The sequence below is a fragment of the Dioscorea cayenensis genome, chromosome 14 (genome assembly GCF_009730915.1).
Source record: "Dioscorea cayenensis subsp. rotundata cultivar TDr96_F1 chromosome 14, TDr96_F1_v2_PseudoChromosome.rev07_lg8_w22 25.fasta, whole genome shotgun sequence".
In the NCBI taxonomy this organism is placed as follows: Eukaryota; Viridiplantae; Streptophyta; class Magnoliopsida; order Dioscoreales; family Dioscoreaceae; genus Dioscorea; species Dioscorea cayenensis.
Genome location: NC_052484.1, coordinates 5,671,970 through 5,694,605, shown reverse-complemented (window position 1 = coordinate 5,694,605; position 22,636 = coordinate 5,671,970). Strand labels below are relative to the sequence as shown.

The 22,636-nt window shown below is 32.7% G+C and overlaps 2 protein-coding genes and 1 long non-coding RNA gene across 6 annotated transcripts; 1 reads left to right on the top strand and 2 right to left on the bottom strand.

The window, feature by feature from the left end:
• Positions 1–6,930: 6,930 nt before the first annotated feature.
• On the top strand, positions 6,931–9,194 carry LOC120275402 (WAT1-related protein At5g64700-like). 3 transcript variants are annotated; one of them, XM_039281958.1, is made up of 7 exons: positions 6,931–7,201; positions 7,276–7,338; positions 7,437–7,553; positions 7,678–7,933; positions 8,010–8,168; positions 8,320–8,435; positions 8,611–9,194. In XM_039281958.1, exons 1-7 carry the CDS (start codon positions 7,020–7,022, stop codon positions 8,759–8,761), a joined length of 1,044 nt encoding a protein of 347 aa, XP_039137892.1. In that variant the 5' UTR covers positions 6,931–7,019; the 3' UTR covers positions 8,762–9,194. The 3 variants fall into 3 exon arrangements, with proteins under 3 accessions (XP_039137892.1, XP_039137891.1, XP_039137894.1); XM_039281957.1 differs by having other exon boundaries at positions 6,932–7,201; positions 8,284–8,435; XM_039281960.1 differs by having other exon boundaries at positions 7,152–7,201; positions 7,276–7,303; positions 8,284–8,435.
• Positions 9,195–11,578: 2,384 nt separating this feature from the next.
• LOC120275919 lies at positions 11,579–13,830 on the bottom strand. 2 transcript variants are annotated; one of them, XM_039282650.1, is made up of 2 exons: positions 13,456–13,830; positions 11,579–13,267 (listed from the first exon to the last, which is right to left on the bottom strand). In XM_039282650.1, the coding sequence occupies exon 2, from the start codon at positions 13,197–13,199 to the stop codon at positions 11,853–11,855; it is 1,347 nt and encodes a 448-aa protein (XP_039138584.1). In that variant the 5' UTR covers positions 13,200–13,267; positions 13,456–13,830; the 3' UTR covers positions 11,579–11,852. The 2 variants fall into 2 exon arrangements, with proteins under 2 accessions (XP_039138584.1, XP_039138585.1); XM_039282651.1 differs by having other exon boundaries at positions 11,579–13,261.
• Positions 13,831–19,726: 5,896 nt separating this feature from the next.
• Positions 19,727–20,745, bottom strand: LOC120275452. Its single transcript, XR_005541108.1, has 3 exons — positions 20,709–20,745; positions 19,852–19,949; positions 19,727–19,759 (listed from the first exon to the last, which is right to left on the bottom strand). It is a non-coding gene; the product is annotated as an uncharacterized LOC120275452 (long non-coding RNA).
• Positions 20,746–22,636: the final 1,891 nt, after the last annotated feature.

Here is a 22,636-nt window from a genome sequence, read left to right as displayed (position 1 = left end):
AAAGCGATTTTGGGTACAGGTGTCAATTTGGACTGATAGGGCGGGCCAATATGTGGCCCGCCAAAACCCACCTTCTGACTGAGCGGGGCGAGCCGGCCAGCCAAAATGCCAACCCAACTCGACCCACTTTGGGTTATGAGTTGGGCAGGCCGGCCCGCCAAAAAAATAAAAAATAAAAAAATAATTATATTTCATAGTTCTCATATATTTATTTATATGTTTGACATAATCTTGCCACAATACCTAAAAAAATTAACAAAATCTAAAAAACTAATTGCAAAATAAAAACATCAATTACTATTAAAAATCATCAATCCATCAAAATTATCTTAATCCTATTAAATTTGTGAAGTTTAACAAAATTTAAAAAAATCAAAATATTAAAAAAATCAATATCTTTCACATAGAAGCTTATGTATAAACATGTATTTACCTATTCTAACTTTATAATTAATTTAATAATTTTTAATTTTAAAATTTTTTTATAAATTAAGGGTTGCGGGCCCATCGCCCGCCGCAACCCGTGGCCCACACGGACTAACTCGTTTAGACCGGCCTCTAAATGGACCTATATTAAACCAATCCAACCCATTTATTTTAGTTGGCGGGGCGGGCCGATCCGGCGGGCTAGGCCCAAATTTACAGCTCTAATTTTGGTCACTATGTGTCACTTTTTATTCATTTTCAGTCTTGTATTTTTAAAATGCTCAACATAACTTTGAGTTGGCATATACCCGCTTTTAGTATCTATACTTTTCCATTTTGTTTATTTCTGTCTATCTACTTTCAAAAAGTTTAATATGGCTATCAATTGATATAAGGCCATTTTTGGTCACTTCATTTTTGGATTTTCATTTTTTTTTTCTTTTTTTTTTTTAGCTTTAACATGTTCAATATGCTTCTAGTTGACGTATAACCCAAAATATATTGTTATTACTCAATTTTCTTTGATTTTACTTTTTTATACTTAAAATAATTTATGACATGCTAACATGACATAATCTAATTATTTTGATGAGTTATCTCACATTCAATTCCATTCTAAATTTTATGGGTAAACTACATATTTATCACTAAACTATTCACATTTTCCTAATCTAGTCACTAAACTAAAAAAAATTCAATTGGATCACTAACGTTAGCATTTCATTCCAATTAAGTCACTCCCCACAACACCATTACCCTGATGCTGAGCTGACGTGCCACGTCACCTGACACGTGTCAGACTTTTGGTTGGGTTGTTGACGTGGCATTCCATTTCAGTAATGACCCAATAAAAAAAAAATTTTAGTTTGGTGATCAGATTAGAAAAACACAAATAGTTTAGTGACTAAATATGTAGATTATTTTAGTATCATGTATATTTGTTTTTTAAATGAAAAGCAACATAACATAATAAAACAAAACACCATTAACATAACAAAACAAAACACTAGTGAAACATTGTTCAAAAAGCAACATCTATTTATAACATAACAAAACACCAGTATTTTCTCCCAAAAACACCACTATTATAACATAACATAAAGACATACATTAGTTTCCAGTTGCTGAACACAACAAAAATTGCCAACCCTTTTTGGCTTTCTGAGCTATTACAGAAGAACAAAAAACATAGATGATGTTTACACAATTAGGGCAACCTGACCAATAACAGCCCTTCTTTTCATGTCTCATATTTGATGCTATCTTTTCTTTATGTTACTGTGCATTTCCATCATGGCTTGATATATGCCTCTTCCCCTTGGCTGCAATTCCATTTTTTGTTGAATCTCCCATATGCCTTGATGCCACTAGCCTTCCATGTGAGCTATGTGGTTGAGTATTTGCAAAAATGGTTGCATTGATACAAGATTGTTGTGTGTTAATAAGCACTTGAGAAGAAACCTGCCCAAAAATTCATCAAGAAATCAAAATAAATCTGATAGAAAGATACCAATTACCATAGCATTGAATCAATTTCAATCAAAAAAGAGAATACGATCAAGAACCACAAAACATTCAAGAAAAACGAATTAAACCCTGCAACGATCATTCAAGAATGAATCCATAAACCTTCCAGTGACTACAAATCCATCATATTCGTGTCAAGAACACAATTAGAAGCAAGAATCCAAGTCAAGAACCCTAAAATTCTTCCAAAAAAGAAGTACACTGAGAACCTGAAGATTTCTTGTGATTGGGATCCATACCTTGTTAGAGAAACCATAAACTTTTTGCGATCTCTTGAACCAAACAGCGAGGACCAAGATCAAATAAGGAAAGAGCACCCTTGAACCTTTTTCTTTTTCCCCTAAGGGAAAAGGGGAAAGTATGATGAGTTTGTGACCAATCATATCATCATGTGAAGCTCAATGGTGAAGTGAAATGCCACGTCAGCAGCCCAACAAAAAGTCTAATATGTGTCAGGTGACGTGGCTTGTCAGCCCAGCATCAGAGTAACGGTGTTGTGGCGAGTGACTTGATTGGAATGAAATGCTAATGTTAGTGACCCAATTGAAATTTTATTTTGTTTAGTGACCAAATTTGGAAAATATGAATAGTTTAGTAACTAAATATGTAGTTTACCCAAATTTTATATTTATTTAGAAATATATATATATATATATATGTGTGTGTGTAAAGTGTCAGCCAAATTAGACATTACCAAAGTATAAAAAAAGAAAATAAACAACAAAAAGAAAAAACAGCATAAGGTTTAATAAAAAATTTGATCAGTTGGCAATAGACACTATTATATTAAGCTATATTTAAAGCAAAGAGGAAAGTTAAAGCTTTTGGGACACGTAATAGCAACATGAAGTTCTATATTAAGTTAAACAGAGAGTTAATTAGGCATAAAGCATATAATATATATATATATATATGTTAATCTTGGAATATATTATACGATTAATCTTAAATGTATGCAATTAACTTTTAGTTTTTGTGATTATAAATGACAAAATTATATATGGGCCTCCTTTCCAGTAAGTGGGGTGCAGATAGAGCTCTTTATAATAATCATTTAAAAGTTTTCTTTGACTTATTCAGACTAATAAGAATTGGACAGGTGATAACTGGGCTGATAATGAGTCATTTGGTGGTGGGGCCTATAAACAAGCTAAATTTAATCCGAGTAGCTGAGCATGATCACAATGTTCAAGCAAATAAGATATTTTAGTTTTTTTCCTATGAGATCGACAGTTTGATCCTCTCATGGTTGAGCACTAAATAAAATATTTGTAGGGTGATTTATCAATATTATAAATATATATATATATATATATAAATAAATCAATATTGAGTAGTTTGGTCTCAAAATTTAAACTCAATCTGATTTAAATTTAAATTAAAATGTATGTTGAAATTAAAACGTTGTTTATAGTATTATATTTTTTTCACAATAAAAATATAAATTATATAATATTTTTAATATATTAATGTTTTATATAATAATATTGTACATACCAAGCCACTCCGTTTGGATAATTAACGATATAAATTTAGTCTTTTAGGAGAAAAAAAAGACAATATGAGTTTAAATCCTACGTAAAAAAAATAAAGAGTTAAGTCTGATGACGTGGATTGGCATTATATGACAAACCAAATGGTGACATGGCATGAGAATGATGACGTGGCTAGAAATGATTCATCAAAAGAAAAGGTGACTAGGATGATAATGTAGCAAAGGATGAGGTCATGACATGTGATGAAGATCTAGGTGGAGATTTTATGAAGATCAAGGTTGAAGACTTTATTTAGTAGATATTCCTCTCAATACAATCATGTGATGATAAACTATTTTTGGTAAGTGCATCAAAACTATAGGATCTCTTCAAGAAAGGTAAGTTTTATTTTAGGTATGATTATCTATCCTTGGTAAGATCCGGGATGATTATTCATATCTTTGATAGAGCTCCTTTTTAGAAAGATCTATTTGAAAAGATAGGAATATTCTATTATTGGCAAGGGTTCAAGATCATGAAGATTATATTAGAAGACACAAGTTAAACTTGGTATGAAGCTATTTGAAGACACAAGATTTAGTTTGGTGTGAAACTATTTGAAGACACAAACTAAATAAGGTAAAGACATGCAAGGAGATTATCAAGACCATATTTAGCATCACTAATTGAAGAAAGATCCAAGAGCTATCTTTGGGCGGAACTATTCATGGAGACTAATCATGTGTGGAGATTGATTGAAGATTGCATAAGATATGATTAGAGATTTGGAGATCCAAGCATGGATGATTAAAGATCATGCTTAAAGATATTAAAGGCTAAACTTGGATGAAGACAAGATCAAGTTTAGTAACAATATTTCCATGAGTCAAACGAAGATCATTTGGAAGACCAAACTTGGGCCAAGTTTGGAAAGGAAGATCGGGAGATCTTCGGTGGCTATCTTTGGTGAGATGGTCACGTGTGCCTTGGTGGACCACGTCCCTCGGGAGAGGGAGACCTTATGAAGTGATGTGAGGAAGGAAGCAGCTGCAAGCAGGAGGAGCTCGGGTCGAGTCAACTGCTACGAGACGGACTGAAGGAACCGAGAGGTTGAAGGTCGCAGATTCGGGTGCATCTGGCTAGAACTCAGTCATGTTCAGTAAGGTGGGCCATGTTGCAACTGGGTGTTGCAACATCTAACTTTGGTAGGTGTCCAAGTTAGGAAGCCGCGGAGAATTCTAAAAGAGGTAATTTTGTAGACGTCGGTGCGTCTATATAAGACATCTCGCACCTTAATCAAATCTCCACCTTAATCTCCATTAAATGTCATGATAACATCTTTTGCCACATCATCATCCTAGTCATCTTTTCCTTTGATGAGTCACCACATGCCACGTCATCATCTTCTTGCCATGTCACCACTTGGCTTGTCATATAATGCCAATCCTACGTCATCAGACTTAACAGTATATTCTAGGAAAATGATATTTGTTTGTTTATCTTTAAAAATTATTTGTATTTGTTTATATACATCTACAATTAAAATCAAATAAAATATTTTAAAAAATAAAGCAATCATTTGCCTTTCATCTTCATTCATCATTAAAAAAAAAAGGCAAAAAAAGATCAATTTATACTTTTGTAAATTTGTGAGTTGGTTTCCAAACATATATATATATATATATATATATACACGGGTAAATTTTTTAGTAGGTCACTAAACTTTAATTTATTTTCACTTTGATCACCGAACTTCAATTTATATCAATTTGGTCACTTAACTTTAATTTGATTTCAACCGACAATAAATCAAGAATTTCAACCCCTAATTGATTACATGGCTGTCTAAAAATCTAAATCAGTCTTCCCCATGACACATTATTAAGTCTATTAGAGGTGTCCATGTCATTGAAAAACAGCTACATCATTCATTTGGAGGTCGAAATCCCTTGATTTACAACCCAGTGAAATTAAATTAAAATTGAGTGATCAAATTGATACAAATTGAAGTTCAGTGATCAAAGTGAAAATGAACCAAAGTTTAGTGACCTACTAAAAAATTTACCCATACACACATTTAACTATAAAGATATATAATATTAATAATAATAATAATAATAATAATAATAATAACAACAACGTTTTTATATACAAGCAAATATGATCTTTGTAAGAGTATTAGCAAATCATTCTTTTTTATAAATCTATGCAAGTAATTTCTTTTATCTCCATATTCATTGTTTTTTTAAAATCTTATTTCCATAAAAATTATCTTTTACTATAAAATTTAGTTTTATTATCAGAGAATAGTAGTTCATTTTTTTCAAATAGAAGATTAAATATTTGACTTCTTTCTAACTTAATCGCTGAAGATTCATGATTTGCTCATATTTATCAAAAATAATAAATAAATAAAAATTTTCTTTTATTTCCTTCATTTGATTGTTTTACTTTGGCGAAAAAAAGACTACTATTGTATTATTTTTTTATTTCAAAAACAAATAAGATGCTCAAGGTTATATAATCTAGGTGATTTATTTAGAATGATAATTATATATGTCTTAGTGTATGTTTAAAGCTATTGATTAAATACTCGCAAACGATGTTTATGCAATGTTTTCTTTTTCTTACACTAACATATAAATATATAATGTTTATAATCTAGTATTTTTAGCTGTAAATAGTGAATTGGACTTGTACATCATTCTCAAACTTTCCAAAATGACTATAATTAATACTCTATAATTTTCAGCTTTCAAAATGTTTTTTTTAATCTTTAAAAAAAATGGTGATGGATAAAATATTAATTTTGTAAAAATAAAATTTAATATTTTTCTTTTTTTAGATAAAAAAATGATGTTTTGTATCAAAAGACTTAGATAGATGTTGAGGTCTTCTTAAAAATGACCAACAATGTCTACATCATTTTTTTTATTTTTTAAATATTAATACAATTTGGGTAGAGGTACACCTTGCAACGGTCTTACAAAATACTAGTCAATAAACATTTACTACAAAAGTCCAAAGAAAAGAAAAAGTATAACTCTATCAAGGCTATGCCATTATTCAATCATCGATTAAAATTGGTTTAATTGGTTTAATTAATGTAAAATTATAGACAAAAAAAGAAGAAGACAAAAGACAAGAAAATAAAGGACTCAACCTCTGCACTTTTATCACCTGAATTGCAACTATACTCACAACACACTAAAAACTCTTTTTGTTTACTAAATGAAGCACGCAAAGCACTAGATATAAATGTTTCGGAAAGTTTGTTCCACCTTCTGATAAACAATGTACAATTAACCCATCATACTGGATAGACCGCATGCTTTTTCTGCTCTCATACATTTCTAATTAATACCTCAAATTCGACAAAATTCATTAAAAAAAACAAAAGCTAAAGGCAATAAAGAACCATAATAAGAACAAAATGCGGAATTTATTTATTCTGCATCAGTGCGTTCCAAAATACAAATTTGAAAGTTGCTGCCAAAGTTTTGCTGACATGTAACACAACTTGAACACATCTACATTGGCCTAAACTATTTATATGTGAAACCTATCAGTTCAGAGTTGCACATTCCAAACATGAAGAAAACAAGTAGCTTGAAGCTCTATCTTGCTATCATCTTAATAAGAACAATATATGCAGGTTTGCAAATCCTTGGCAAGGCTGCACTTGATGGAGGTATGAACACTGCAGTGTTTGTGTTCTATAGACAAGCACTTGCCAGTGTCATCATGTCCCCTGTCGCCTTCTTCGTTGAATGGTTCTTCACTTTGCTTCTTGATCATCGTCTTTCTATCATTTTGAACAATTTCTAATGGTGGTGGTCATGTTCAGGAAAAGTGCTCCACCACTTGGATTCAAGGTCGGCTTCAAGATTTTCATTCTTGCATTGCTTGGGTAGTAACACCATGCTTTCATTTGAATGCGTTTTGATGATACAATTGTACCTCAAGGAATGTTGTGTACTTTTGATCTTTCATTGAACTTTTTATTAGAACAACTATGTCGATGAATTTCCATATGCGCGCACTTAGCTACACTACACCAACCTTGGCATCAGCAATAATCAACTCCATTCCTGCAATGACATTCATCTTGTCAGTAATTCTCAGGTAATTAACACTATCTTATAAACCACAATGTTTTTCAGAAAGGAAGTTAATTATCTGAACAGTTCAAAGATGTCGGGAGGAATTGATCACATAATCCATTGTGTTTGATAAATCTAATCTGCAGAGTGGAGTCTCTGAAACCAAGGAAGCTCTCAGGGATTGCGAAGATCATTGGAGTAGTATTGTCTTTGGCTGGTGTTGTGGTGATTGCCTTGTATATTGGACCATTTATAAAATCTTTAAATCCACACTACGTCTTTGGTGACAAAAATCATGAGAGAAATGGAGGCCAAGCCAATCAAAACAAGAAATTTTGGCTGATTGGCACCTCCCTAATGACTATCACCAACATAACATGGGCCCTTTGGCTGGTACTGCAGGTAAATACACTGATTTTTCATTAACTGATGTGGGAGTATTATCTCTACAAGGCCATTTTGCATTTGATTTCAACAGGGGGCTGTGCTGAAGGAGTACCCAGCGAAGCTCATGTTTACTGCTCTGCAGTGTATCTTCAGCACAGTTCAATCCTTTTTTGTAGCTCTGGCAATGGAAAGGGACTTTTCTAAATGGAAATTGTCATCGGGGATGAGCTTCATCTCTGTTGCTTATTGTGTAAACACATTAAACATAAAGTCTTCACTTTCCGTTTTTCTTGGAATCAATTACACAAGTCTGACATAAAGCATCTAATTCAAATATAATTTCTCTCCTATAATGTGCTGAATAGGGAGTTATAGTTACAGGAGTATCATTTTACTTACAGTCATGGTGCATCGAGAAGAGGGGCCCGGTTTTCTTATCAATGTTCACTCCACTGACATTGCTAATCACCATGGCCTGCTCCTTCCTTTTCCTTGGAGATGTCATTAATTTGGGAAGGTAATCTTAAACAAACAGAAGATCAAATTTTTTTGCTAAACATTATCAAACCGAACACATAAATTTAAAAGCTGAACCAAATAGACCAAATTGATACAAACAAGATACCAAAGAGTTACGAATGAATTAGAAGGGCATCCGAAATCAATTCTAAAATTTGATGGTGTTTTTACAGTATTTTAGGTGGAGCTCTCATGGTCACAGGACTCTATAGTGTTCTCTGGGGCAAGAGCAAGGAGGTGAAAGAAAGCACAATACCAGTGGCTGCACCAACGGAGAGTCCATGCTTTGATGAGACTCAAATGGTTAATCGTCAAAAAGAATAGTTACATATGTATGCTTATATGCCTAGCTTACTCCGTATATCAATATGTATAAGCTAAAGTAAGCAACGCCAAGCTTGTGACTTACCAGTTATTATGCACTATGATTGAGAATGAAGTCCATGATGTGTGCAGATTCAATAATGCATAGCTTACTGAGTACCAGAAAGGCAGAAACCGAAGGAAAACATTTAACAAAAGAAAAATATGGATAGGGTGAACGCAATCAAGAGGTTTCATTGCTTCTCCATGCTCAAAGCTCTTGTTATTCAACAGTTTCAGTGTAATTCAAGAAGAAGATTGACATTATCACCTTCAAAACATGAATGATGGATTTTCTGCAGAGCGATTCCAAAACAAGGATTATACACGTGTCACAAAGCCAAAAAATAAATGCAGCAAATACAAATTCCGTAATAAATGATCTCAAGGAGCACAGGATACATCATCCTTCCAAATGATAATCCATCCAAAATGCTCTCTTTTATATACCTTTTACCTGGATGATAACTGGAAATGAGTAATCATTCTAAAATTTTATCATTGTCAGAAGCACAGCAAATACAAATGAAACTCTGCAACTTTAATAACAAGTTATTATAATAAAACAATAGCACAAGCTCTGCAATTGAAGAGTTTCCTCAGTCAAGAATGAAGCACAAATGGTAGAGTTTCCTCAGTCAAGCATTTTATTTGGCTCATGCTTCATGGTAGAGTTTCTACTACTGATTTCCTTAACAGCATCAACATTGGCCCCGGAACTTTATGTGTATTTTGCCACATTGATTGTGAATCTTCTGAGCACTTATTTCTTGAATGTCAGTGTGCTCAGATGGTCTGGAATTTATTGAATCATAGGTTGCGTATTAATATTTCTTTCCCTGATCTTATTTCCGCTGGTTTCTGGATCACTGATTACAATTATTCAACTCATACTATTTCAGTCATTGCAGCATGTATTTGGTACCTGTGGAAGGCTCGTTGTGATGCCATCTTTAACAATATCATTCCCAATTTTACTAACATTTCAGTTAAAGCTATCGCCCATGTCAAGGATTTTATGCAGGAAAATGCGTCTCTAGTGGGACGGAAGTTACTCCTCAACAACTTTTCCAGCTCCTCTGGACCATTTCTTTTCTTTGCCCACAGATGGATTGGCAGCAGCAACATTGGTAAGTTGGGATTCTTTATCTCCTCTCATACTTACAGAGTATTTTGTGCAGGTTGCTGCTCTTTCTCTGCGGATTCGCATTTTCAAGCTGGTCTCAAAGCTCTCCGTATTGCTGTTCAATCTTCTTTGGATCGGCAGCTGGTCGTTCGGAGTATTCTTCATTGCAGCTATGATTTACCTCAAACTTTGAAGTGTGCTCGTAATCCTGTTGCTTGGCATGCTGCTCAGGACATCTCTTCTGCGAATCATCATCTCCAACTTGCTGGCAATCCCACTCTGGTAGCAATACCTGCTCGCTGGAACGGCCCTGCATCTGCTCTTGCTTCTGTCGGCAGCAACAATCATACCCTCAGCCTCTTCCTCTCTGGCCGAGATTTGCCCAGATGGCTCATGGATCTCTTCTCTGATAATGGTTTTGATTTCTAGTCTGTTTTATTTTTTCTGATTTGTTGTATTTTCTTTAGCTTGTTCTTTCTTGTTGTTATTTCGTTTCTTTTTGTAATCCCGAGACTTTTGTAAACCTTCTTTTTATTATCAATAAATTAAGCTCTCCGAGCTCTTCCCTCAAAAAGAATGAAGCACAAATGCTATTAGCAGATTCAGCTGGAAAGTTATGGAGGAAGGGACAAGACGCTAAGGTATAGAACTCCGTGCATTTTGGTGACATACAATTGAAGCGACAATCACATGGAGCATAGGTATGATAATAAGCAATACCAATATAACACAAATTCAAAAAGTAATATATGTAGGCGTTGTTTATCACGCACCAACGTTTAGGAATGACATCAAAGTGTAAGGGGAAGGTCATGGGTTCAAATCTTTCCCCCAACAGTACTGTTTCCCGTAATGTTCATACACTGTTCACCCGGGATTTTTATAATATTCTCATACTGTACATATACTGTACATCCAGGTTTCAGTACTGTTTAGTACTGTTTATATTCATAAAAAAAAAGGCGCTTATCGTCTATTATTAAAAAAAAAAAAACGTTTAGGAAGTTAAATGAAAAAAACCAAAGCTTGTAATAAAAATATGAAACAATATGAAAAAGACAATTTTTTAAGGCTAACTCAAGGGAAAGCCAAGAAACAAGACTCACGAATGGCCACAATTATAGTGTATTCATGTCTATCATGATTCATGAAGAATAATAGTTACTATGCTCCTCGATCTGTGTGTGGGTTGAGAGAAAATGGATGAAAAGGACAAAAAAAGAAAAAAAAAAAAAAGCAAAAGCTAATCGTGTGCTTTTGTTCATTTCCAAAGAAATATCATCACACGACCAGACATTCCGACATATTTTTCAGCTGTGTGACTTCCATTTTGAACTTGATAATTCTAAATCATCACATACTTGAAACAAACAAAAAAAGAAAGCACCTTATAGTAAACATACAAAATTTAGCATTAGTATCACTAATTATATACTTGTCATATTTAAGAACAAATAATTTTATTGCATTATGAGTTACAAAATTAAATTTTAGCAACTAGATTTACCATCCAAGAAACAGTTTACTAAGCTGATAAATTCCATCATTATCCAAAAAATCACCTTCAAATATAGTGAAGAAATTTCTACGTGGAAAAACAAACAAGAGGAACAAAATTGTGTTGAAAATAAATAGATAATGCAGAAGGCAAGTTGGAAACCTTGAATCATGGAATTGCGAATATGTCACATTAACTTGAAGCTGGACAAGAAAAAGGTAAGAAACAAGAGCATAAATCTCAGACAAACAGAGGATCTCATCGACTTCTCTACAAAAGAATTTATGCTCATATGTTCCAATATCTAATTGAAAATCCACATACGCATTAGAAGGGCAGTTTGGTAGCAAAATACATATTCTGGACTCAGATGATCAGACATTTCAGGGCGCTACACAAATAAAAGTCTGGCCTCGCAATTAAAAGCTTCAATTTGACATTTGATTATGCCCAATCTCCAGTTCCCGGCGCTTCAATTCCAATGACAACCGTTCATTTTCAAGTTTCATCCTTTCATTCTCCATCCGCATTTTGTCCAATTCCCGATCTTTTTTCTTACTGAATCTCTGCCACTTGAAACGTTGTTTCTCAAGTTCCAGCATCTCTGCCTGAATATGCAACCTTTGCTCTTCCAGCTGAAGTGAACGGGAACTAATCCATTGCTTTGCCGCCCAGGTAGGCTTTGAACTATCTGGAAAAGCTTGGTTCATATCAACAGATGAACCCACTGGATGCCCCCCTTTGTTAACATCTTGGGCATTCAAAATATTCCCAAAACTAAAATCTCCAAACTCACTCCCAAGCTTCATCCTTTTCTGAAAACATGTACTTCCAACATCACCATGCAAAATGCTATCGTCCTCCACATCATCTTCCCTATCATCACTCTCTGCTCCTTGATGATCATCCTCATCAAGATCCTCATGCAGAACCCTCCTTGTATCATGCTCATCACCGCTTCTAAGAGCCACCTGCAAGGACCGCTGTAGATCAGGGTCAGGTGGCAAATGCAAACGGTTACCGTTATGGTATGAGCACATCTCTTCGTAGAAAAGATGCTTTGAGCTCAATATCTTCCTCACGTCATCCTTTGCCTTATCTGAGATGTGGTTCATCAAGTCCAAGAGGGCAGGATTCTCTACAACCTTACAAGAGGTACCCCTTCCCAGTATATCATTTAGCCTCTTATACCTCTTATTAAGATCATTGAACTTGTCTTCGCACTGCTGAGGCGACACGTAACAGTCCCTCTCAGCCATGACTTTTGAAACCAACTTCCACTTCCCTTTCTTCTGCAAAAGTGCAAGCTTTCTCCTCCCACCACTACTACATTCAGAAAGATCCTCACCAATGTATGAGACCACAGTTATCAACAGCTTAACCATTGCATCAGTCCATTTCATTCGCTGCCAGGGTGACGCTTTCTTCCCTTTGCCAGTATCATTATTGCCATTAACACCATCCTCAGTGTTAAAGCTCCGGTCTTCATCATCACTCCCGGAGTTCTTCCCTCGCTCTGCCTTGTTATAATCCATGATCATGGGTTGTTTATCAGAATCATGCAAGTGATTCATTGACGTCAATGGAAAAACATCATGCATTGGTGGGTGAACAATCGAGGCTTGGTGGTGGGGATGATTGGGCTGTTGCTGGTGAAGATGTAGAGATTGGTGTGGGTGTTCTTGGTGATGAAGATGCATAGAGTTGTGTAAATCCAAAACACCATAAGAAGCAGCTCCTGGCATCATATTCCCACTAGATACGTTTCCCTCCATAATAAATCAAGCACTTCTTCTTCAAAACTATAGATTTGACCCTCAGAATTCTTCTTCTTGCTCTACATCTTAGAGATTTGGGATCTTATTAGTGATAAATAACAGCAATAATTTATACATAAAAATCTCAACTTTAGGGGTATCTCATCTTTGATCGGACAAAAAAAAAAGCAAAAAAGAAGAATTTAAAGCTTCTCAAACAAAATAGATCAATAAAACCACGAAAACAAAAAGAGGCAAAATTTAAACATCATACCCTAAATCACAGAAGCATGACTTCACTCCATCGGAATCACAGAGGGAATCAATCAAAGCATCAAACTTTGCTCCAATACTAAGCTTTCTCATCTAATTCTTGGACTTCATCCATCAGATCAAAAACACAAACGGAAAAGGAAAGGACAATGAGAAGAAAACAGGGCTATGACAATAAACTCATCTGAAATCAGGAATCCAGAGCGCATTAGGGTTGGGCGGGGAGAGGAAATTGGAGATCGGGAATCTCGCAGAGGGGGAGTTGAATTTCAAGGGTGGAACAAAGGCGAGATCTTTGGGAGAGGTGCCGGATTCGATGTATGGAGAGAGCGTGTCTCGCAGCCTTTGGCCGCCATCGTTTATGTCGTGAGCTGACGCGCGCTACAAAACAGTAAATTTTGGCAAAAATGACGGTGAATTTTTAAAGATATACTTAAACTTCCAAAATTATGTCATCTTTTTTTTTTAATTAAAATTAAACCATTTTTAACTTTCAAGTTTTGGCCAATTTTTTTTTTTAAATGATTAAATTTTAATTTGTTAAAGAAAACATGGTGTAAGATTATATCATAAAAAAGGAAAAAAAATAGCCAAGGCAGATTAAATGATGTTTAGGACTTTTAGTTCCAACCATGTGGATGTAGGGCGTTACATATGATGCAGAGCTAGCAGCTTACTAACATAATTACTAATATCATTAGTCGTCAAGGGTGGCACTAAAGATAGCAATAAATCCTGGGTGTCTTAGCTAATAGCAGAGTTAAATATATCACTGTTTCTCTTAGATTAAAATTACATGAATTCCAAAAGTAGAAGATACGTTTGACTATGGAGACGAAATCCTCGGTTTTGATTATTTTTGTAATCAAAACCATATTTAGCTATTTTTTACTTAAAAGTAAACCATTATTAGCCTTCGAGTTTGTGGTAGATTTTTTTATTTAAATGGATAAATTATAATTTTACTAAATAAAACATGGAATGGTTATATTATATAAAAGGAAAAGAATAGACGAGTCAGATTAAATGATATTTAAGACTTATAATTCTAATGATAGTGGAGGTAGGGTGTTACCTAAGAGACAAAACAAGCAACTTGCAAACAAATATACTAAGAGAACGTTTGACATCGTTTCTGTTTTTTTGTTTTTTGGTTTTTGTTTTTGTTTTTGCTTTGTTTTCATTTTATTTTCAATTTTTTTAAAAACAAAAACATGTTTTAATACATTAACTGTTGTGCATTTTAAAAAGCCGTAAACAAAAACATGTTTTGTTAGCACAAAATAATTATAATGCTTTTTATATTGTTTTTTTAATTCATATTTTAATTTTTTTATAAAACTTTATTTTTCATATTAGTTTACTCGATTATATTATTAAATAAAATTAATAACATAGACTAGTATTGTATGGGTAAAAAATATCTCATAAAAATTGCACTATTTGAAACAAAAAAATTGCGTTTGCCTTAAAAAATTTAATATATATATATATATATATATTAAAATTAGATCCATCAGATTGCAAAAAAATAAAAAAAATAAAAAATAAAATAAATAAATAAATAAAGGGAGAGGAGGGGCAATATAGAGCCATAGTCATAAAATTTTTTTTAGATAAAGTAAAAAGTCAATAGCTCAAACAATAGATTTTTACAAATATTTTTTCAATATATATGTCAACATATATATATATATATATATGTATATGTATATTGAAAAAAATATAATTTTTAATACTATATAAACTAATTTGTAAAATATCAAGCCAAAATAATAACTTTTTATAAATATTTTTTTTCTTAAAAATATATTTTTTAAAATTATTACTATTAATTTGTAAAAAAATATATATATTTTTTTTAAAAAAAGGAATTAAAAATTAAAGAGAGAGAGAGAGAGAGAGAAGAGTAGTAGAGGAAGGGTTTCATTGTGGGAGGAAGAGTTTTGAAAATGTTTCCAAAACAATTGAAAACATAAAATTGCTGTGTTTTTTTTTGGAAACATGAAGATTGTTGTCAAAATTTTTAAAAACCAAAAATAAGGTGCCAAACATGTTTTTCAAGTTTTGTTTCCAAAATATAAAATTGAAAACAAAACACAGGAATTGACAACAATGCCAAATGACCCCTATATAATTTATCGTCGAGGATGGCATTGGAGGTAGCAATAAATAGTGGGTGCCTTGGGCAGTAGCTGAGTTGGGCATCATTGTTCTCTTAAATTAAAATTGCATGAACCGAAAAAAGTAGATGCTACATTTGACAATGAAGACGAAATCATCAATTTTGATTATCTTTGAATTCGAAGTTGTGGTGATATAGGAAATGAAAATGTAATCAATTTTTTAATAATCGAGATAAGGGGAGGGACTATAGTTGAAAAAGGCTCTCATGGATTTTAGTTATGAATTTTTCTTTTTAAATATGTAATATTTGATTCATAGATTTTATTAAATTCCCAAATAAATTTAATTCTTTGAACGGTTTTGGGAGAGTTGGTAGGATTTTTTGTTTTCATGTATTTCTATTTAATATTTTTTTTCTATATTTGGTTTTATGAAACCTTCGTAGGAAAAAGTATTTTTATATTCCTTTAAGGTATAACAACTTCTAGTGCGTGTAATATAACTTGTTAGACATAACCATTTTCATTTATTTTCAATAAAATTTGATTTTATGAGAATGAATATAGAAAGTGTCATTTTTATATGTTTATTAATTAATTTATTTATTGATAATGTGAACAAACCTCTTATGCACATCTCAAATCAACAACCATACTTTAGAAAGAAATCATACCCTCAATCTTTAACATATAACTTAATCGTGCTACTATTCACCTATTGAGGTGGTGGTAAAGTGGTATTTTTTGCTCGTAGAGGATATGCAAGCTTTTTCTAATGTGTAATATCCTAGTTTGATTCATGGTTTTTTATTGATATTTTTTATATGATTTGGGGTTTCTCTACCGTAAGACAAGTTATCTTTTGGTAGGTAAGATTTCCGGAATCTTACATGGTCATTCATGGATACTTGATCTTTTGAAACCTTGGTGAAGGTGGTATTTTGACATTCCTTCCAATTATGCAAAGTTTTTTAATAATATATATGTATGAATTTTTATTAAAGTTAATACAACTATCTCCATAATAAAAGAGTGATAGCTCATTTTTTCTCCGAAATGAAAGGTTGAGTGTTCAACACTCTCTAACAATAATTATTACAGGTCATAGCTTGTCTACAATTATTATCCAAATATATATATATGTGTGTGTGTGTATCCCAAATTTAATTCTAGGCAACTTTAACCCATATGAGAAGCAGTATTGTTATGTTACTCCTAAGTAAGTATTTCTAAAAGGTAAGATCCACAAGGTCCTTATTAAGGTAATTATATTTTATTAACATAACTCACACAAAATTGCAAGTGATTTACAAGTTTTTTGTTTTATTTTAAAAATCTTTAAAGGAAAACAACCAGCTTCTGAATTAACTTTGAAACATATATAATGAGAAGTTAGGGTTTTTGTCATGCTTTGCTAAAAATAGTGAAATAGATTCAGAAAATGAGTTAAGGTTAATTTTTGTCATGTATTGCTAAAAGCAATGAAATAAATTCAGAAAATCAACTTGCTTTAATTGACATTCACAAATAGAAACATAAAGTCAACTCCATTACAAGCTTGAAATACTTTGTTGATATAGATTCAATCACATGCTACAAAATTCAAAAAATTAGTTAAATTATTGATCATGACATTCTTTTTTATAAGTTAAAAAAAACTATTATTTCTTATAAATGAAAATTACATACTAATATTACATCAATTAGTGGTGCATGAATAATTCGGAGTTAGATGAAAATCCGATCATTAATCCCCACATACTCCTTGAAGCCATACTAAAACCAATCCGTGGAAACCCTAGCTAGTAAAACCCCCATGATTTCTTATTCACAGAGAATCAAACCTCATTATCACACCCAATTCTCTCTTAATAACACGATTTCATCAAATAAACAGTCACAAGAAGAAATATGTATATATATATATAAATAGACACATATCATGTTGGAAGTTTTTCATTTCAACTTTGAGAAAAATCTAATAACATTCTAAAAAAATCTCCATTGCAACTATAATGAAAATCCGAAAAACCACTTTAATAACCAGAACTTTTGCACGCTTGATTCACACAAAGAAGGTATAAAATACACATAAAACTTACCTTGATCCATGCTTACACTTGTGAAAGAAAACTAAAAAAATTTGTGGCAAAAGAATAAAAGACTTTCTTTTATTTTTCTTTTCTCCTTTTGCCTTCTCCTTTTCGTGCTTTCTTGATGGGTAAAAAGCTTCTCACTGTGATGAGCATTTATAGGCAGAGAGAAGGGGAGTTATACCCAGTTTTAACTTCAACTTAACCCTCTTCTACCATCGTATATGAGGAAACCTTAATTTAAAACTTTGTAACATTATGTGTATCTGATTAATATTACATTAAGCCCTTTCGTTACATGAGCCACATACGTTAGAATAATTTATTCTAACATTCTCCCACTTGGCTCATGTGATGACTTGCTGGTTTATTAAGAACTACAAGCATGAAACATACATTAAATCCACTTTATGTCAATAAATTTTAATTGAATTGAAATTGATAAGATCATAGTAGTCACATATCATTAGTCGATATAATTCCTTCTATGTATCACTATCATTCCATTATTTTTTTTTTGAAGGAATACTCAGTCTCAACTATAATGTCTTTCTAGAATGCCCATCTTGTTATCACATTAACCAATACATGTAGACAACTATCATATGGATAACAAGATTAATAAGCAAAACATAACTGTAATTGAAATCAAAGTATCGTAATGTCATGAGTAGAGCAATCATATATACATACCATCATTAAGCTAACAATGACTTATCCATAATGCCCATCCTTTCAACATGGTCAGAAAATGTCTTGGGTGTTAATCCTTTAGTTAACGGATCTGCTATCATAAGTTATGTATTGATATGCTCAATAGATACTATCTATTTATGCACTTCTTCTTTAACAGAAAAGTACTTTAACTCCATTTTTTGCATCCTTAGAGTACTTATCATTCTTTGAGAAGAAAAAAGCTGTGAAATTATCACAATAAATTTTCAGTGGGTTGGCTATATTGTCGAGAAACCCAAGTCATGAGATATAGTTCTGCAACCACAATCCATGACCAGTAGGCCCAAAGAATGCCACAAATTCAACTTCCATAGTGGAGGTAGCAAGGATAGATTGCTTTTACACTCTTCCATGATATTGCTCCTTCAGCTAATAGAAGTACCCGAATGTTGATTTCCTTGTGTCTACACATCCGGCATAATTTGAATCTGAATAGCTAATTACTTCAAGATCATCAGAACTTCTATACATAAGTATGTGTTCCTTGGTGCCTTGTAAATACCTAAGAACTTTCTTTGCGACTTTCTAATGATTTATTCCGGGATTACTTTGATATCAGCCTAACATTCCAACAACAAAGCTTATATCTGCCTGAGTGCATGTTTGAGCATACATTAAACTCCCAACCACTCATGCATAGGGAATTGGTTCCATAAACCTTCGTTTCAAATCATCCTTGGGACATTGTATTTGACTAAATTTATCTTCTTTCTGAATTGGAACTACCGCTGTGGAGCATTTTTCCATTCTAAATCTTTTTAAGATCTTACTAATATATCCTTTCTAAGACAATTCTAATAATCCTTGTGTTCTGTCACAGACTATTTCTATCCTCATAACATAGGAAGCCTCACCCATGTCTTTCATTTCAAAGTTCTTAGAGAGAAACCTTTTCACATCATGTAAAAGACAAATATTATTAGCAAAAAGTAAAATATTGTCAACATATATAACTAATATTGTAAACTTGCTCCCACTGACCTTCATGTAGATTCACCTATCAATGGTGTACTCCGTGAATCTATAAGATGTAATAGTATCATTAAATTTAAGAAACCATTGTTGGGAAGCTTGTTTTAGTCCATATATTGACTTGTTCATTTTACACACTAAATTTTAATTTCCAGTGATTATGAACCCCTCTGGTTGGTTCATATAAACTTCCTCTTCTAAATTTCCATTAAGAAAAACAGTCTTTACATCCATTTAGTGAAGCTCCAAATCATAATGAGCCACCAAAGCTATACAAATTCTCAATGAGGCTTTCTTTGATACTAGAGAGAAGGTCTCTTTCTTCAGATAGCCTACTTAGCAGTTTCCCAGTTTGCGTCACATCATTGAATGTTATTTCCTGACAAACAATTCTGAGGGATCAATATAAATCCCAATGCAATGAGATCGTGATAGTAATAATTAATCTACATATGATAATATTAGTCTCACTTGGTTTATAAGATGGCTGAACAAATCCTTCCTCAAACAGCACTACCATTTCACAAGCAGAATTGAACAAGCATGCCTGAAAAGCAGCACAAACAGAGCTACAAAAGAAGACATGAAAACATTTTTATTCTCCAATTGACCAATGATTTTCAACAAACATTTTTATTCTCTACCACTTGGACCAACCTTTGTTGGTGGCTAGTTCTATCATTTGCTATCTTCACACAGATACAAAGCGAACATTTGTATAATTCAACAAACATGTCCATTATAAATGCAAATGATGTTTTTTGCTTGAGAACATATTGCTTTCCATTATTATTTACAAGTTATGGCCATGGCCCCATCAGACATGACAAGTTATTAGTGCTTTAATTGTCCATTTTCCTTCTCTTTAAAATTGAAATACTTCTGAAAATTTCAACAGATAATTAATCAATTTATAACATAAACAAATTTAGGGTAGCATTTAACTTTTATATATATATATATATATATATAAGTATTACTTTCATGACACGCCAAAGTTTTATCAAGCAATTTAAAATGATCTTGTTTCTATATAACTTCCATTCTAATAGCAGCATTTTTGTTACTAGAGACATGAAAATAATTAGCTGACAGGAGTGCAAGTTTATACCAGGCTGGTAGATGTTTCACCTATAAAATGACTAAATGCCAGTAGAAATTAAAGAAAAAGAAATCTAGAAAATTCTGCTGACATATAAGACACTTTCCTGCAACACAGCTAACCACATCCTTATGTTGACGAATATTTCGCATAATCCTTCCATCATTAAGTGATATTATCTGGAAACTATTTTCCCAGGTACCACATGAAACCAAGTAACTCTCACCAGAAGTTTGCATTGTTGCAAGGCACTGTCTTCTAAGCTCAAAATCCGACTTTGCAAGGAGGCAGCACATCAGAACCAATGCCAAAAAAGGGATCCTACACAAGTATGATCATCCACATCAAGCTAAAATGACAGTATGTAGATAAAGTAAACAAAGTAATCTATAAAACACTGGAATATGGCATACCAATTGGTCAAAATATTGGTAAACAAGCAGCTCAAAAAGAAATGATAGTGAAGACTTAATATGGCTCAATCATACAAATCATAGAATAACAAATGCACCATAAAAAGAAATAATATGATTCAAACTAAGAATACTTGTTTATTTCATCTACATTATCAAGCATTTAAATATTTAACAAACTTATGAATTTAAAATATGTCTCAATGGAGCTAGTATTACACTAAACCAGAGATGATCTCCTATTTTGGTTCAGTCAAATCCTAAATTAAAGCCAAAATTCATGTGAATGGAGAGAAGGAATGGAAAATTAGCAAAAAATCAAAACGAATACAATTGCATAGGACAAAGGTGAGAAGAGAGATAAATTTGGCACTTGACCCAAAATAGTTATTTACAAGTATATCATTAGCACAGCTGACAACTTATCAGAATTAATGGCCAGTTGTCATTATTATAAATAGTACTATAACACGGATTCAAAGGTGAACTACAATTTACAGAACGCCTAACATAATATTGTAATACACATAGATTCAATTGCATGGAAAACAAATGGATTAAAACTTCTGGAAGAAAGATATGAAAGGTTGCATGTGCAAACAAAACCCTTATCGAAGAGGTAACCAGGCTAAACATGCAGCCAGAAATAAATCAGGAACATCTCTCGCAAGGAACTTCTATCCTAAACCCTAACAGGTTATCCAAAAGAACAAAACTTATCCAGAAACTATATCATCTACAGATGTACAGTAGACCAAGCAAAACATAACAGATACCTTCCAACATTAGTAACTACAACATATGATCAGACAAAATACTTTTAAGTAGAGACTCAATATAGGTGCAGTGCCACAAGTGTTGTTTCTCAAAATCAAGCATTCTGAAGGGCTCAACAATATTCAAATAAAAGTGGGGCATGAAGAATTTTTTAAGATCCAAAATAGAACAATTTATAGTTGCATCCCATAATAAAAGAAAAGAAATTATGTTATCCTGCTGTCACCAATTATAGTGATGAAACATATATAATCACCCACACATTGGAACACAATGTATATTCAAGTGAAGAATGGGTAAAAATGTGTCTGGCCACAAGCCACATATATTTAAAGAATGATTAAGATAAAGACAGACAGTTCTATAGCAAGTTAAATAAGCAAGCAGAAATTGCAATGAATTCTAAGAAAGATATCAAGTACATTCAGTTAAAAGGGGAGTTATCCGAGCTAGTTCTTGAACTGGAATAAGAATAACTTCAGATGGATGGCACAGAGCAACCTACTACAACATCCTCAGATTCTGATAGGTCTTTGTCCACAGGCTTCCAGTTTTTATGTTTTAGCAAAAAAAACTTGCAACTTCTTCTTTTGCATCTAAAGAATGTCAAGAAAAGGAAAAAATGAGGATATATCCAATAAGTTTATAATATAGTTTCAAGCTATAAATTATTTGAAATAAATATCAGTTTTATCCTTTTACGAAATAAAAGCATCCTTTTTTGAACAAAATAATGTCTCAAGACGCAAATCCCTAACCATTACAGCACTTGGAGCAGAAGTTTAAAAAAATAGGCTTATCACATGAAGCAACCCCTAAATCTTATCACATGAAGCAAATTCATAATTGCCACTTTTGTTTAGTTGAATGACAAAAATAACATGGAGACACAAATGAAAGAAGATAAATTGACAAAAAAAAAAGAGCAATTTTTTCTTTTCTTTTTATCCATTTTTTCTTTTCT